Source organism: Ixodes scapularis, unplaced genomic scaffold (genome assembly GCF_016920785.2).
Source record: "Ixodes scapularis isolate PalLabHiFi unplaced genomic scaffold, ASM1692078v2 PGA_scaffold0__279_contigs__length_252992795, whole genome shotgun sequence".
NCBI classification, from domain to species: domain Eukaryota; kingdom Metazoa; phylum Arthropoda; class Arachnida; order Ixodida; family Ixodidae; genus Ixodes; species Ixodes scapularis.
In genome coordinates this window covers 206,938,067-206,951,659 of record NW_024609835.1, presented here as the reverse complement: position 1 = coordinate 206,951,659, position 13,593 = coordinate 206,938,067, and the positions used below count along the sequence as shown (strand labels likewise).

The 13,593-nt window shown below is 45.7% G+C and overlaps 1 protein-coding gene across 1 annotated transcript in view; it reads left to right on the top strand.

Moving 5' to 3' along the window:
• Nucleotides 1-13,593, top strand: part of LOC8024715 (protein VAC14 homolog) — a 90,784-nt gene that overhangs the window by 41,847 nt on the left and 35,344 nt on the right. The window contains 2 exon segments of the mRNA XM_029984440.4: nucleotides 7,232-7,338; nucleotides 8,267-8,401. Coding sequence (XP_029840300.2) covers nucleotides 7,232-7,338; nucleotides 8,267-8,401 — 242 coding nt within the window.

Sequence of the window (13,593 nt, the reverse complement as noted above, 5' to 3'; positions counted from 1 at the left end):
CCCTCTTTTAAATCTGGGCTCTTCAAAACAGAATAGATGGATGGAGGAATGGATGCATAGTGGCAGCTGGGCAGTGACTTGCGCCACCTATCCATATGTTTTTTTTCTTTCTTACTTTTGATTAAATTGTTTAAGCCTGTTTACTCAGATTTAACAGCTACCTGTTTATTTATATAACTTAAAATCCCGGGTGCCCTTTTTCTCCCTCGAAAGTGAGACCAAATATCACAAAATGCCCCTTTCCTGGGATATATAAATATAAAAAAAGGACATGTCGCGGTGTTAGGTAGGCGCGCAGGGCTGTAACTTCTAGTTTTTTGTGACGCTTCAGGCAGATAGATTGTTTCACAATAAAATTGGATCTTTAGTGCCTAACATCCATCAACAGCTGCTTTTCTTTTTTTTTTTCCCCTGAACTTTTATACATTCGAGCTTTTGTTCCGTACAAGATGCATATCCTGCACCAGGTGCATACTCTACACATATAATCATCTCATTCACAGCACACTTTGAAAAATTTCTAGAAATAAAATCGCTATCATAGAAAAATAATACTAGCTGGTGGCAAACGTCTTGCTTTAATGTGAAGAACAATACCCACAATGCATCCTAAACTAAAGATAAATTGTGAAATGTTCAATTATGACGAAAATAACAACATCCCAAAACTAAAAAGAAAAGATGGTCAAATTTTGTTTCAGAAAAAATTTTTTTTTTCATGAAGGAGTAGACTTTTTTAACTGTGAAGTAGTCTATCTTGTTCTCCAGAAAGTATCAGTCCCAGAGAAGCTTGAATGATGTCCCTCTGTGTTGAGAATGTCAAATGATAGCTTTCCTAAAACAAGAATTCGTGCCAAAAAGTGAAACTGAGAAAAATGGGTTTGAAGTTTCAACTTGTTTTATTTTTTTATTTTCGGAGGATGCCAGAAACTTGAAATCCATCTGATTCATTAGGGGCACCTTCAACTACATGAACAACGGGGGTGGAGCGTTGAGGCCCCCGAAAAGATTCGTGAGCTTTGTGGAACTGATGCCACAGTCTCTTTCAACGACCCAGAGACGCACCGCGAGTTTGTTCTCTCGAAACTTTCCGATTGATTGTGAGTGCAGCGTTGCGACGATGTCTCCGCAAGTTGAGCTATATTTAGCCAATTCCTTCTTCTCGCAAGCTCAGTAGTTTTCCGTGGCACTTGGGGCAGAATAAAATTGCAACAACGGTTTGCATGGCGGGCAGATTGAGGAGCCGATAGCCGTCCAGGGGCTTTTCAGGGGGAGCGTCATTCGGCTCCGGTTCGTCCGTAGTCCTTGCGTTGAAATGGAGCAGGGTGAGCTCCCTCTCGGATGCGGTCAGCACATCCGATTCGGAGGAGACATGAAGCCGATCAACTTTCGGGGATGAAGCTGTAGGCTCCAATGTCCGCAAAGCACCAGTTGAGCTTGAAGATCGTGACGACGGCGGCGGAGACGGGTCCCCGTCTCTTGCGAGGAGTCCTGCTGATCGACATCTTGGTTTTCGCCGTCGAGAACGCCGGCCAAAGCTACTGCAAGTGCTATCTTTAAAAGGAGGCATTCTTCGGCAGAAAAACTTTTGGGAACAAAAAGGGAAAACGAATCTAAACAGCGGCAAACTAGCGACACGATCAGAAGCGAAAAAAGCTGCGGATACCGCGCGCAAGAGGCGAACAAAGAGCTACTTCACTGTAGGCGGCCAATCGTGAGCCCTGGTTTGGGTCGCAACCAATGGGATTGCTGGTATCATAGTTCCCACATTTTTTCTGCTTGTATGTACGGGGTTCTCCCGAACCACAGATAGCCTCCAACATAGCAAGCTTCTATGGGCAGAAACTAGAAGAAACGACGCTTCCAAGGAGGGTAAGATATCTCGGCTGCATCGAACGAGCGCAGAGTAGGCCTAATTTGAAACTGCCGAACTTCGCTGTCTGCTCGCTCGGCGGGTCGCTGTCTGCTCGTTCGGTGGGCTGGGAAAGCTTTTTAAGAAAACTTTCCCATCCGTGCCGGTTCGGGCTTTGAACATCGTGCTGCGCTGCTACTCGTGCGAGCTTTCCCGTGTCCAAAGCATGGCCGAAGTCAGCATGCGTTTTGGCGACAAGGATGCACTCCTGCCCTTTTTTGTAACAAAGGGGTTATTGCCAATGCTCGTGGCGAAACCTGGATGCAGCCTCGGAGAATTCGGATGTCGGAGTCCAAGGAAGCTGCTGTCCCTGCAGTGGCCGCTGTGCCAAGCCTAGTGCACGACTTCGAGGGGCTGTTCAAACCAGGTGTGGGCACCTTTCTGGGCACTGAGGCAAGACTGCACGTTCCTGCCGTTGCCTGTCCCAAATTTTTCAAGCCACGGCCTCTGCTCTTTGCACTTAAGCATAAAGGGACGCAAGAGCTGCACTGCCTGCAGCGAGAAGGCGCGCCGGTAAAGACCTCTGCATGGGCTGCGCCCATCGTGCGTGTGCTGAAGATCTGCGGGGATCTTAAAGTCACCATCAACCAGTGGCAGAACTTGAACAGTACCCCTTACCCCTTATCAATGATTTGTGGGCGTCACTCTCTGCTAGAAAGAAAATTCTCCAAACTGGTCCTCAGAGATGCATGTGAGCAGGTGGTCCTGGACAAAGACTCCCGGAAATGGCCTGGTCGGGCATGGTTTAGTCAAGCATGCCCATGCCTGACCAAACATCCGTCTGATCATACGACAGGACAGAAAGACGGCCGAATCCGATCAGGAGCCGGTCGATCATTGTGTCCTGTGAATTCACATGAGGTCGTGATTGGCTAGCGTCCGATCGAGTTCGGCCCTCTTTTCGGCACGGCCTACGACCGGTCAGACTTTTGTTTGTGCATGAATATGGCATGAAGGCACCCAATGGTTTTCACCTGTTGGGTGCAATAAAAAAAAAAAGAAAAAAGTGTTTCCAGCAGGCCGTGGGTGGAGGCTGCCTATGGATGGTAGAAGGGCATTAGGCTCCGGGGGAAGTCTGCCAAGAAGGTTGTCATGTGGACAGACCTGTAAGTGACCAATATGGGCAGCAAGAGAATAAATTGTAAACCAGTATTGTACATCTCTTGTACTATACATCCGTCAAAAAAACCTATATGGCATATCCTGTTATAGTATAGACCACTTACAACGTAACCGCTTATAGTGCAGGACCAAGTATAATGCGGCTTTTTTAAACCACCGGTTTGCCTCCCATAGAACTTCATGTAATTACATACCGCTTAAAATGCAGGCGCACGAAGGGAAATACCGATTATAGTCGGTTTCTGGAACAGCCCACCGACTTACCAACGCAGCGAGCACGCTTCCCTGTGAGACACTAAATAACGGCTCAGCCGCAAGCGGCACTCGCAGGGCAAGATGCAGGGCAAGGAGGTTTCTCGGAGAAGCGGGGAGAAGCGAAGAGAGAGGCTTCAGTGTCCATAGCGACAAAGGGATGCACGCACGTGTCGTTCACATGCGTTGTTGTTGTTGTAAGCGTTGGAGTGAAATTATGGATAGTGCGTCTCTCCGCTGCGTTGGAAAACAACCACAACGACAGACCGATCGCAGGTCGAGAAGTGTTCGCGCGCGTTGCATGCCGGTCGCGGGCCGGCTGCTTCTATCCGCAAACATGGCGTCGGTTGTAATCGTCAACGTAGACGGCGTGGTGGAAGCTCATCGTTTCGCATAAAAGCGCTATCCTTGACTGTGAATTTTCATTGTGTGAGCGAATAACCCAGCACGTACTAGAAGGGAAAATCCACCTACTCGTGCGGCGATGTCGTGGTGGCACTCTCAAGACGGCAGAAATGCCCGTGTCGTCGTGTTTATTTACTTCGACTACAGTGGTGATTTCTAAGCAATTTGTGTTTTCGAACATCGCCCGGATTTTTTATTAGGCACATTTTATGCGTGTGCTCATGTTTAAGGTATTACTGGCGCATACCGTATAAAGGATGCGAATTTTCCCGCGTTTTTATCACCGGAGAAAAGTGATTAGGGTTAGCAATCCTGAACGCTCCCAACGTCTGTCCGCAACCAGCGACGCCGTTAAAAGGCTGCGCCAGGCGAAAGTCACTCATTTCTTTCAAAATGTGTGACACACTTGAGAGAGAAGTGTGCTAGTCTGGTGAAATAAAGACTTTCTTCAAACTAAGCTTTACTTTTCATCTAACATAAAATAAATTCTTTTACAAAAATAAGTTGTCTCATGGCATGCATTTCGCCCGAAAAATTGATGTTCTGGTTATAGTGCGGTACTGCTTACAGTGCAAATTTTCGCAACTCCCGCGACATACGTTATATGCGGTCTACACTGTACATCCCTTGTAAGTAAAAATAGAATAAAAAATAATTGGTATACGAAATAAACATAAAATAGTGAAAAAATAAATAAACAAATAAAATAAAAAAAAAAATGAAAACTCAACCACAAACCCCACATAAAGTGGGGTTTGTGCGAGACACCTTCTGTGCTATTTATTATGAAATAAATAATAAATAGAGAAAAAAAAGAATAAAAATTAAATAAAAAAATAAATAAAAATATAAAGAAAATATAATAAAAAAAATAAAAACTCAACCACAAACCCCGCACAAAAAGTGGGGTTTGTGCGAGACACCTTCTGTGCTCCCTGTTCTTTTTCAGCTTGATCGAGCCTGTATATCTTTTTTTTGTCTGGGATTGCAGCAGAGCGAAAACTTGTGTAAACTTGTGCGAAACAAGTATCTGTTAGTAGCAAGCTTCCAGGGTATTTTAAGGCGAAAGCCTTATACGTCTCGTCGTTCAGTCGACCTTCAAAGTCCTTGAGCAAAAACATGTCGGCGACACGAAAGGTACCAATGAAACGGTGCCAAAAGTGTGTCGTCAAAGTGCACGCTGTCTTAGAAGGTTTGTTGTCACGTTTACATCGGTGCTTGGACTTTCGCCTTCCAGTCGTAGGGATAACATAAGAGACCCTGTGAATTTTAATTCTCTGTCTTATATATTAATGTGCCAATGCCATCTCATCGCTTTAGACGTCCTTGACCCTCTCTCAACTGTCATGTCCAGCGGTCCATGTGTGCACTCTTCGACACTATACAAAACAAACGGCCGACGCTGCGCGTGTGACTAAGTATATGCTGCGTCGCACTTGACCGGCGCAGCGTGTGGTTTGTGGCGTCACGTGTCCTTACGATGGGAATTAGATACAGATACATAGCACTCCCATACTTTTACGTCAGACTTTCGAGGGGGTGTTTGTACCATTTAGCATAGATAAGAATTCTAAATTCTGGGGTTCAACATCATTGAGGTGGACCGTGTGACCAAAACATGCTCGCCAGTCGGTCAGCCATTTGAGCAGTGCGCTACTAGCTAACCCCACCTGGAATTCACGAGGCTGCTGCCCCCACCCCGAATCAGAGGTCGAGAAGTTTTTTCGTGTTGCATCTAGATGAAACAGTGGCAACTAGGACGACGTTCCTCCGCCAATGTCAGACACTCACAGGATGGTGTCGAGGTTGGAGGGTGTTGTGCTTTTATGGGGAGCCCTGCAATTGACGAGATGGAGCGTGTTGGGATCTCTAAGTGCAACTTTCACCGAGATTCTCGGCGGGACGTCCACGCTTTCGTAGTCTCGGCACAGGCCCTATTTCCGAGCCCCTGTGCCAGTTCATTTGCTGGGGTCTATACATAAATTTCAACGATTGCCTTTGTGTGGCCATTAAGTAAAGTAGAGTATAAGGTTATTCACTCGTGCTAGTTGGTGATACATTGGGAAGATTAAAAGCTCTAAAAAGACGGGGACCTGTAGAAGAAGACACACACGCCGCAGAGCGCTCTGTGGTGCGTGTGTCTTCTTTTACTGGTCCTCATCTTTTTAGCGCTTTTAATCTTCATGAGTAAGGTAGGATCAGAGTTTTTGTTATATTCTTTTTTCTAGTTACTAACAGTTTTGACAAAATGTTACATAATATTCTTTTCTGGTGCCATGTGTGCAAGGTTAGCTTTTTTGAGCGATCAGTGTCGCTCTTGCCACCCCCTTAAATTTGCTGTCCTCCGAGCTCCTAGGTGGCTGCCTACTCCGCTTATTCATAAGTCTCCCTCGAGGGCATAGGTGAGGCAAACTATTGTCTGTTGCAAAATGAGACATGTGGTAGACACCCTGCCTCCAGCGCTTTGTACCTTCGGTAACACTTCCACGTGTCGTGAGCATGCGCGGCCGAGCACGACTGGAAATGGAACTTCCCCCAAAAATATTGTCTTGCAGCAGACTATAGTTTACCCCTTGTTTTATGGCACAATGCTGCGCTAAACTCAATACTAGCATGTTTCCATCAATGTGGAGCAATTTCTGTTTTATGACATCAGCTGTACTGGGCGAGTGTCATGTTGCTGAAAACGAACGAAGCGTGCATGCATTTATCGCGGGTGGCTTCGGCGCCGGGAGAGGACGAGTACGGAAGTGACACCCTAATCCTTTCGCCAATATTGGTTGCGGCCGAGGCGCCGCATGTTCGGCCGATCGCGGTTGCTCCGGTGGTCCTGCGATCGCGCTCCTCGCTCCCCGCTCTTTTGCCTTTGGTTGGCCATTCTTTCGGCGCTATAAGTTTTTGTGTGCTAGAATGGGGCTGCCAAAGCGCGCGCCGGAGCGAGGGGTGGCTGCTCAACAGCATAAATGCACCCGTGAGAGAGAATGTCGTTGACGCTTAATTGCAGACGGCCTCGCCCCGGGTGTTTGGGATGCGATACGTTCGACGTCGAGATTGTGCCGTGCGTGATTGTGAAGTGGGCGCATAGAAGAGGAAGTTACCGAGCAAAAAGTTGACACACCGGTGCGATGAAGCAATTTGTGCAATGCGTCCGCGAGAACGTGTTTGGTGCTAGCTGTTCTGTGTGTGATTGGTGGCGCTTTACGCGAGACAGCGGACGACGCAACATCACCAGAATTTTCAGTCAGTCACGACGCAATATCATGTTGCATCAGTTGACGCCGTCCATTCGCATCACTCTGCGTCATCGACCGCGCAATTTTATTTATAAATATTTTCTCTCTAAGGACGACCGTGGTTTATGTGGTGAAACCATTGGTTCAATAATGGTTTTGGGAAAGGGATACATATAAGCCGTTTGGAAACGGCAGCAGCATTCATCGGTGACATTTATCAGTCTGAATATTGAAATCGGATGAGGAAACTTTTTCAATTCATCAAATGGAACCAGGTCATTCTCATTGAGTGCTCATCCCTGTGCAGGTGTGAGACGACACTGGGGGAGTTTTTACGCAACATCATCAAGAACCCGCAGCGCGTGGACTTTGCGGCCATGATTGTGATCCTTATTGTCCACTCCCATTCCCCAGGTTTGTATGTTCAGTACATGCTCTGAACAATGGCTCTTCTTTTTTATGTTTCTCTTTAAAGGGGTTGGATGGCAACAGGTATACTACTTCATTTGAGTGTTTGTAAAATCAGCATTCTCCAGTCCAGTCGAGACAAAATACCTATAGAGGTGGACGGCACGTCCTGAAGATGGGCAAGGGCATTCAGCCGAACTTAACCACTGGCGTCCACCATGGACAGAACATTGTTTGGCAAATAAACCCAAGAAAAATAAATTTTTTTAAGTAACACCACCAGAATTGCAGCATAATTCACTCTTCTCTTCCTCCCAAGTCAAGAGTTCGCAAGGGTTCATGTCGTTCTTCGATTTGCCTACCCCTAAATCCTTTGGGCTAGGGCAGACAAAGTCAGAACTTGTTTTTCCGTGTTTTTTTAAGTTGTTATTTAATATGCATTAAGGCACCCTGACGCGGCATCATATAAAAAAAAAGATATAGTGAATATTGTAAAAAAAGAAAATAAAGCGGGTAGTAAAGCTTTTTATCCACATTTTATGTAAATGGGACATATTAAAAAGGAAACAATTGATTATTCTCAAAAATGACATATGTTTCTGCAGAAAGTCACCAATACAACAATCATAAAAGCAAAATCCCGGTTTTCATGACAAATACAAAACAACAATGGAAACATCAGAAAAAGCTAGAAACACATCAGCACAAATGCCTCAGTCTGGAGGACAGGAAAATAATAATTCACAGTCTGATCCATATTTTGTTTTATCTGTAATTTCTACTACATTCGGAGGCAACGGGTTCCCGTCCAATATGGCGAGCTGTAATGAGGAGTTTCAAAGTTGATCTGTACATCTGATAGGTAGGCGAATTTTACAAGGAGGCTCTCGGTCTGGGACCTCAATGTTGGCCCGTTTCCACGTGTCGTTTGCAGAGGAGCTGGTCCAGTACACCGCCATCAACTGGATGAAGGAGTTTGTGACGTTGTCGGGCCGAACGCTCATACCACACGCGTCGGGTATCCTGGAGGCCGTGCTGCCCACACTGTCCTACGACGACAATCGACGGAGTGAGTATTTGTTAAAGAAGCCTCGAATCTTTCTCACAGACTTGAGGTCTTCGGCTATGATTGCAATTGTGCACACAGTTCTGAACCAATGTGCCTTGGGAAAAGCGTGAGTATTGCAGTCATGCAGGGACAGTAAGTTAGTGGCAGTTGGACACAACAATCTTGAAGTAGGGGAGAGGGTTGGGGGCATTACTGCTCAGTAGTCCGTAGAATGGGACTACCAAACGGTAACACTTTTTGATATGGCAGCTAGTGAATAGGTCCTAAGGAGGTGCAGGCCATATATTCATGCTTTCCTATCTTGCGTAATTATTCGGAAGTGTCTTAAGAGTATTGGGGGCATCTTGACGATGCCATTCTACAAGCGGGCTGGTCAGGGTTTTCTGCCCTTTCTGTGTGGATGAACTGCCCTGCTACTTCTGTATGGCTGAACGAGTGGCTGAACTCTCCGAGTTCGTTTCGGTGCCAGCACTCAAGTGTGCATGCACTTGCTGCACCGAGGGAATCGAGTGTGCACCAGAAGGCAATTTCATCATGCATCGTTCGGGCGATGAGCGAGAGCAGACGACGGGGGTTTGTCTGCGACGTAATGTCATTTGCACCGTGCGGAATTGAAAAAAAACATGGATTTTTGTCTAAAAATTGCGTACCGCAGTCGACAGAATTGAATGCGAGCCTCAATTTCGAGCGCCTGCTAGCTCATGAAGGAAGCAGTCAACTACCTGTGCCTCATTTGCGATGGGTAACGAAAGGCTGATAGTTGGGCTAGCCCAACTACATGCTTTGTTGCTGATGGCAGACAGATAATTTCTGCGAAATCGCTTACCATTGGATAAAAGTTATCTCCAAAACAGTACCCAGTTCTGGACTTGCCGAGCGGATGACATTTGTCGCAAAACTCACCCAGCAGAAACTTGTGACACATCCACTTGGCGGTTGAGAAAGTTAAGTATGGTAACTTTGCCCGATGCTTGAGTGATAAGTATCTTGTTTGGGAAAGCTGTCATTCTTACCACTTTCATTAGGCATAAAATCTGATCCAGCTGTGTGCTGCGATCAAAAATGAAAATACCACGAAACATATTGCTGGAGGTCCAAAGGACCAGTTTTAAGCAGTACGGTATCGTTTCAGTGGTTCACACTTAAAACTGATTAAGCTTCTGCATAAACAGTGTTGATAGATTCCTCTAGTCTAAGCTGTTATAAGAATTGAAAGATTGCTCAACTTTTGTTTTCTAGTCGGCTTTTTGCGAGCACTTACACCATCCGTAAATATCTACACGACAGTTGAACCCTCTGATGTCATTAAAAATATAAACCACACGTTGCAGTATCGCATTCCCGCCTATTGTGTCAAACATCAGGACACTTGTTTAGGTTTAAGGCCGATACCCTAACCACAACACGGATGGCGACAGTGTCGGGCCGCACTTCGTGCTTTCGGCAAGTTCGTTTCGGACTGGTTCTCCGTGCTGCACTCCGCGAGTATGATGCATTCTGGGAGAGAACTCGCACACTGTCATTGCTTGCGAAACGAACTCGCCGTCGGGCGAACTGGAAATTGCTTTCTTCCTTGTTTTTTCTCAAGTCAGCCTGGGTAAGCGGATGTCCCGCCTTGGCCAAATGGCCGCTCTACCATGCACGCAAACGTCTCCACATTTCTTCCCGTTCTGGGCTCCCACTGTCTTTGTGCCACCAATTTGATTTCTACAGTTTGTTACGTTTCTGTCGTGCAGACATCCCCATTTAGTCACTCCTCTTTCCCCCGACCCTACGACTTTGCCCGATGCAGTCCTCGCTGTATCGAGAGTGGCCGCATCATTGGAGACTTTATCATTACTAGAGCTATGGTTGCTGAGAGAACGAAAACTGTGTGTCTTTCGAACACCCCACCTCCTGCACGCGCGTCACGCCTTCCCCCATTCTTTGACCGCACGCCTGCGCTCAAGGAGCACATGTTGAAGCGTCTTCGAAGGTAAAAAGCTCGCGCCAAAGGTGGGACAATTGAGGCCCCTCCCTGCCTTTTCCAACTTGTCAGTTACTGTATAGAGTGCACTCCCAAAAAGTCTACAGAGTTTTTTTTTTCACCCCAAAAAATATAGGATGCGTCGCAAAACGCCCATTTTCCACCCAAATTTAGTGGTTGCTGTTTGAACAAATGCCAAAGTTTTGGAACTAACCGTCATCTTATTCTAAAGTTAGGAGTGATTTTTGGAAATTTTTAATGGGGAACTGTCGGCTGACGCAGCTCTCGAGTATGTGGAGCTGAATGGTGCCAGTTACCAAAAGTGGGTCCAAATGGGCCCCATTTTCCTATTGAAATTTCAAAAAATCCCTTGTGACATTTGATTGAGATAACGGTTCATTATAAAAACATGAAACTTTGTCATCTAATTCGGACCACTAACACTACATTTCGGCGGAGCATAAGCGTTTGGCTATGCATAGTTCATTTTAGCGATGAAATAAACTCTGCATTTTTTGGGAAGATACCTTTTATATTACATAGATTACAGGAGTTTCTCGCCCTAACTTGTGTCGTGAGGACATCTTTCATCAAGTCGCCCATTACTTCGTTTGTAAAGGGAAGACACTGGTCTTGCAGCATAATTCTGTCATTTTTATCTGATTTAAATGAAGTTCTCACACCTACTGTTATTTTGGCTGCAGGGCACAGACAAGCTTATTTGCATCCCATTTGGTATAAAAAAAATACTTATACGTGCAGTTGTTCCTTGTTATAATGAAATCGTTGAAAATTTGAATCAATGTAACTATATAAATGTACTCTTTCTGGGTGTGTTGTACTTAAAATACAAAATGTGTTGACCTGCAAGACAAGAATATTCCTTTGTCATTTTTTTGTGTTTTAAATATAAGGTCTCCCCTTAAATTTATGGCCAAATATAAAAATTTATAGTTACTGTTTTCCAGAAGTCTAATGATATGTCTGTGAGTTATTGATCAAGAAAAAAATGATTCCAAGAATTGATTTTTTTGTCGTAATTTTCATTCATCAAGATTAGTGTGTCTCCATGGAGCCAATGAATATGCCATGTGACACTTGAGCCATCTCTCTGCTTAAAATTATTATTGCCTGTTATCTGAAACTTTAATTTTCTATTGTCCGAAATACTTTTTCACAAACAAAAATAATAAAACTGCACGACAGGGCAAAATGTATCTAAAGTTGAGGAAGTTGCAGTTTCAAATTGTCACTATCGCCAGTTCCAGCCCGCCCACACCAAGCAGCAAAATGGTGACGCCTGTAACACAGTCGGGGAGTGGAGTGTCGGTACTCTTGGCGTAGCTCATTTAGTGGGTTTGCTCGAACCTGTCTGGCAAGCAAGCCCCTCCGTCTCTCGCACAGTGGGTGCAGCGACGTCAGAGCGCCATCTCTGGCCGGAAGGATAGTAAGCAGGCACAAAGGCTTTGTGTCTACCCACTCTACCCCTCCAATCAGAGGCAGCATAAATGTCGCCCACTACTTAAAGGGACACTAACACCCCCCAAAAAATTTTTTTAAATTTTTTGCCAGGCGCTTTATTATGGTGTCGGAGGACTACCCAATTAATATTTTGCAACAGAGTAGCGTGTTTTTTTTAATAAAGCCAAAAGACGCAACTGCTCGAAACCGAAACCGAAACCCCACAAAGGTCGGAGAAGTGGAGAGAAGAAAGTGAGTGGCGGAAGTCACGTGGCTACACCCGACCGTGCGTTTTTTTTTTCTCTTCTCCGTAGCAGACGACACGACATGCGGCGTGCGGTGCGGCGTGCGGGAACTGCTCGCCGTGCGATTCTTTTGCAGTTATGTTCCGCTCGTTGTTCTGTACTCCAAGATGAGTTGTTTTGTACATTGAGGAGTTGGAGATGAGTAGTGAGTGCCCGTGGTGAATTTCCATGATTGGCTCCGAAAAGAATACACCCAAGATGTTGCGTGAAGAGCTGGCTCACATGTCCTGCATCCGAAAAAAAAAGTGGCATTGTGCGACAGAGTTTCCGAAAGATCAACAGGATCGGGACCAATGTCTGGCTGCAATTCCTGTAGAACATATACGGGCACCTCGGAAAGCGGACGCTACCTGATTTATATGCTCCTTGCATTTTGTGGAAAGTGATTTCATTGAGTTCGCATGTGTCAAAACGGAAATCCCATACCATTTAATTCAGCGAAGTATCGTCCACAACATTTGTTTGCTATTTTTTTGTTTGTTTCTTCAGTAATAATTCTTAAAAAAAAGAAAAAGATATGTAAACATGAAAAATGTTTAAAAAACAAAAAGTTCCACGGGGGATCGAACCCGGTCCTACCGCGTGTGAACCGGACGTCTTCCCCACTGAGCTACTGGGGCACATCTTTTGTGGGGGATCCCTTTCCTTAGTAATAAATAATTCAGCCGGTGAGTTGGAAAGTTTGCTGTCGATTTTTCTCTAGCAAAAGCACTCCCGGGTCGAAGTCGGGAAGCACCACGCTTTGGGGACATACGCACCTAGTAAAGAAATCGTACGCGTGCATATTCAACTCGAAGCAGACACGTCGTGCTTGACGTTTGCGCGAGCGATGTCTTCAGCCACGAGAAGGGAGCGACGGCTCGGCGACGTCTTCGTGCAAATCGGCTTGGTGGCCGGGCGTGTCGTACGGGATGAATACCAATTCTTTTGATCAGTCCAAAATTTCTCATTTAACGGTAGACAGAATTCGCCGGTACCGCGAACGACAGTTCTGAAATAGAGGCCCCACGCCCGTCGTCCGCTGCCATCGCCGTCCCCGCGAGTCCCACGATACACGAAACGACGAACGCACAGAATGCTTCCGGTTGTCTGTGGAACTTTTTTTTCAATCAACGTATTTACAGCTTTTTAGAAGCCACAAAAAATGGGTTTCATATTTTTTTCTATTTTTAATATTGAGTGTGTGCCTTCAGTGACCCACGACTTTGATTAAATTTGGTGGTCGCATCGATACCTTAGAAAACGGCCCGTGACCGCGAAAAAGAGAGTGAGCGAGACTCGAACTGGCCAGTTCTTGATCGGCGGTTTTCGGGCGCAAAGAAACCGAATTTCGAGCCGCAAATTCTGTTCTGGGTAGTTGAGCTCTCATATGTCACGTACAACTAAAAACCTCGGCGAGCATAAATACCCTGTCAGTGTCCCTTTAAGCAGAGGGTGCGACGGCATCAGCTTTGGCGTTT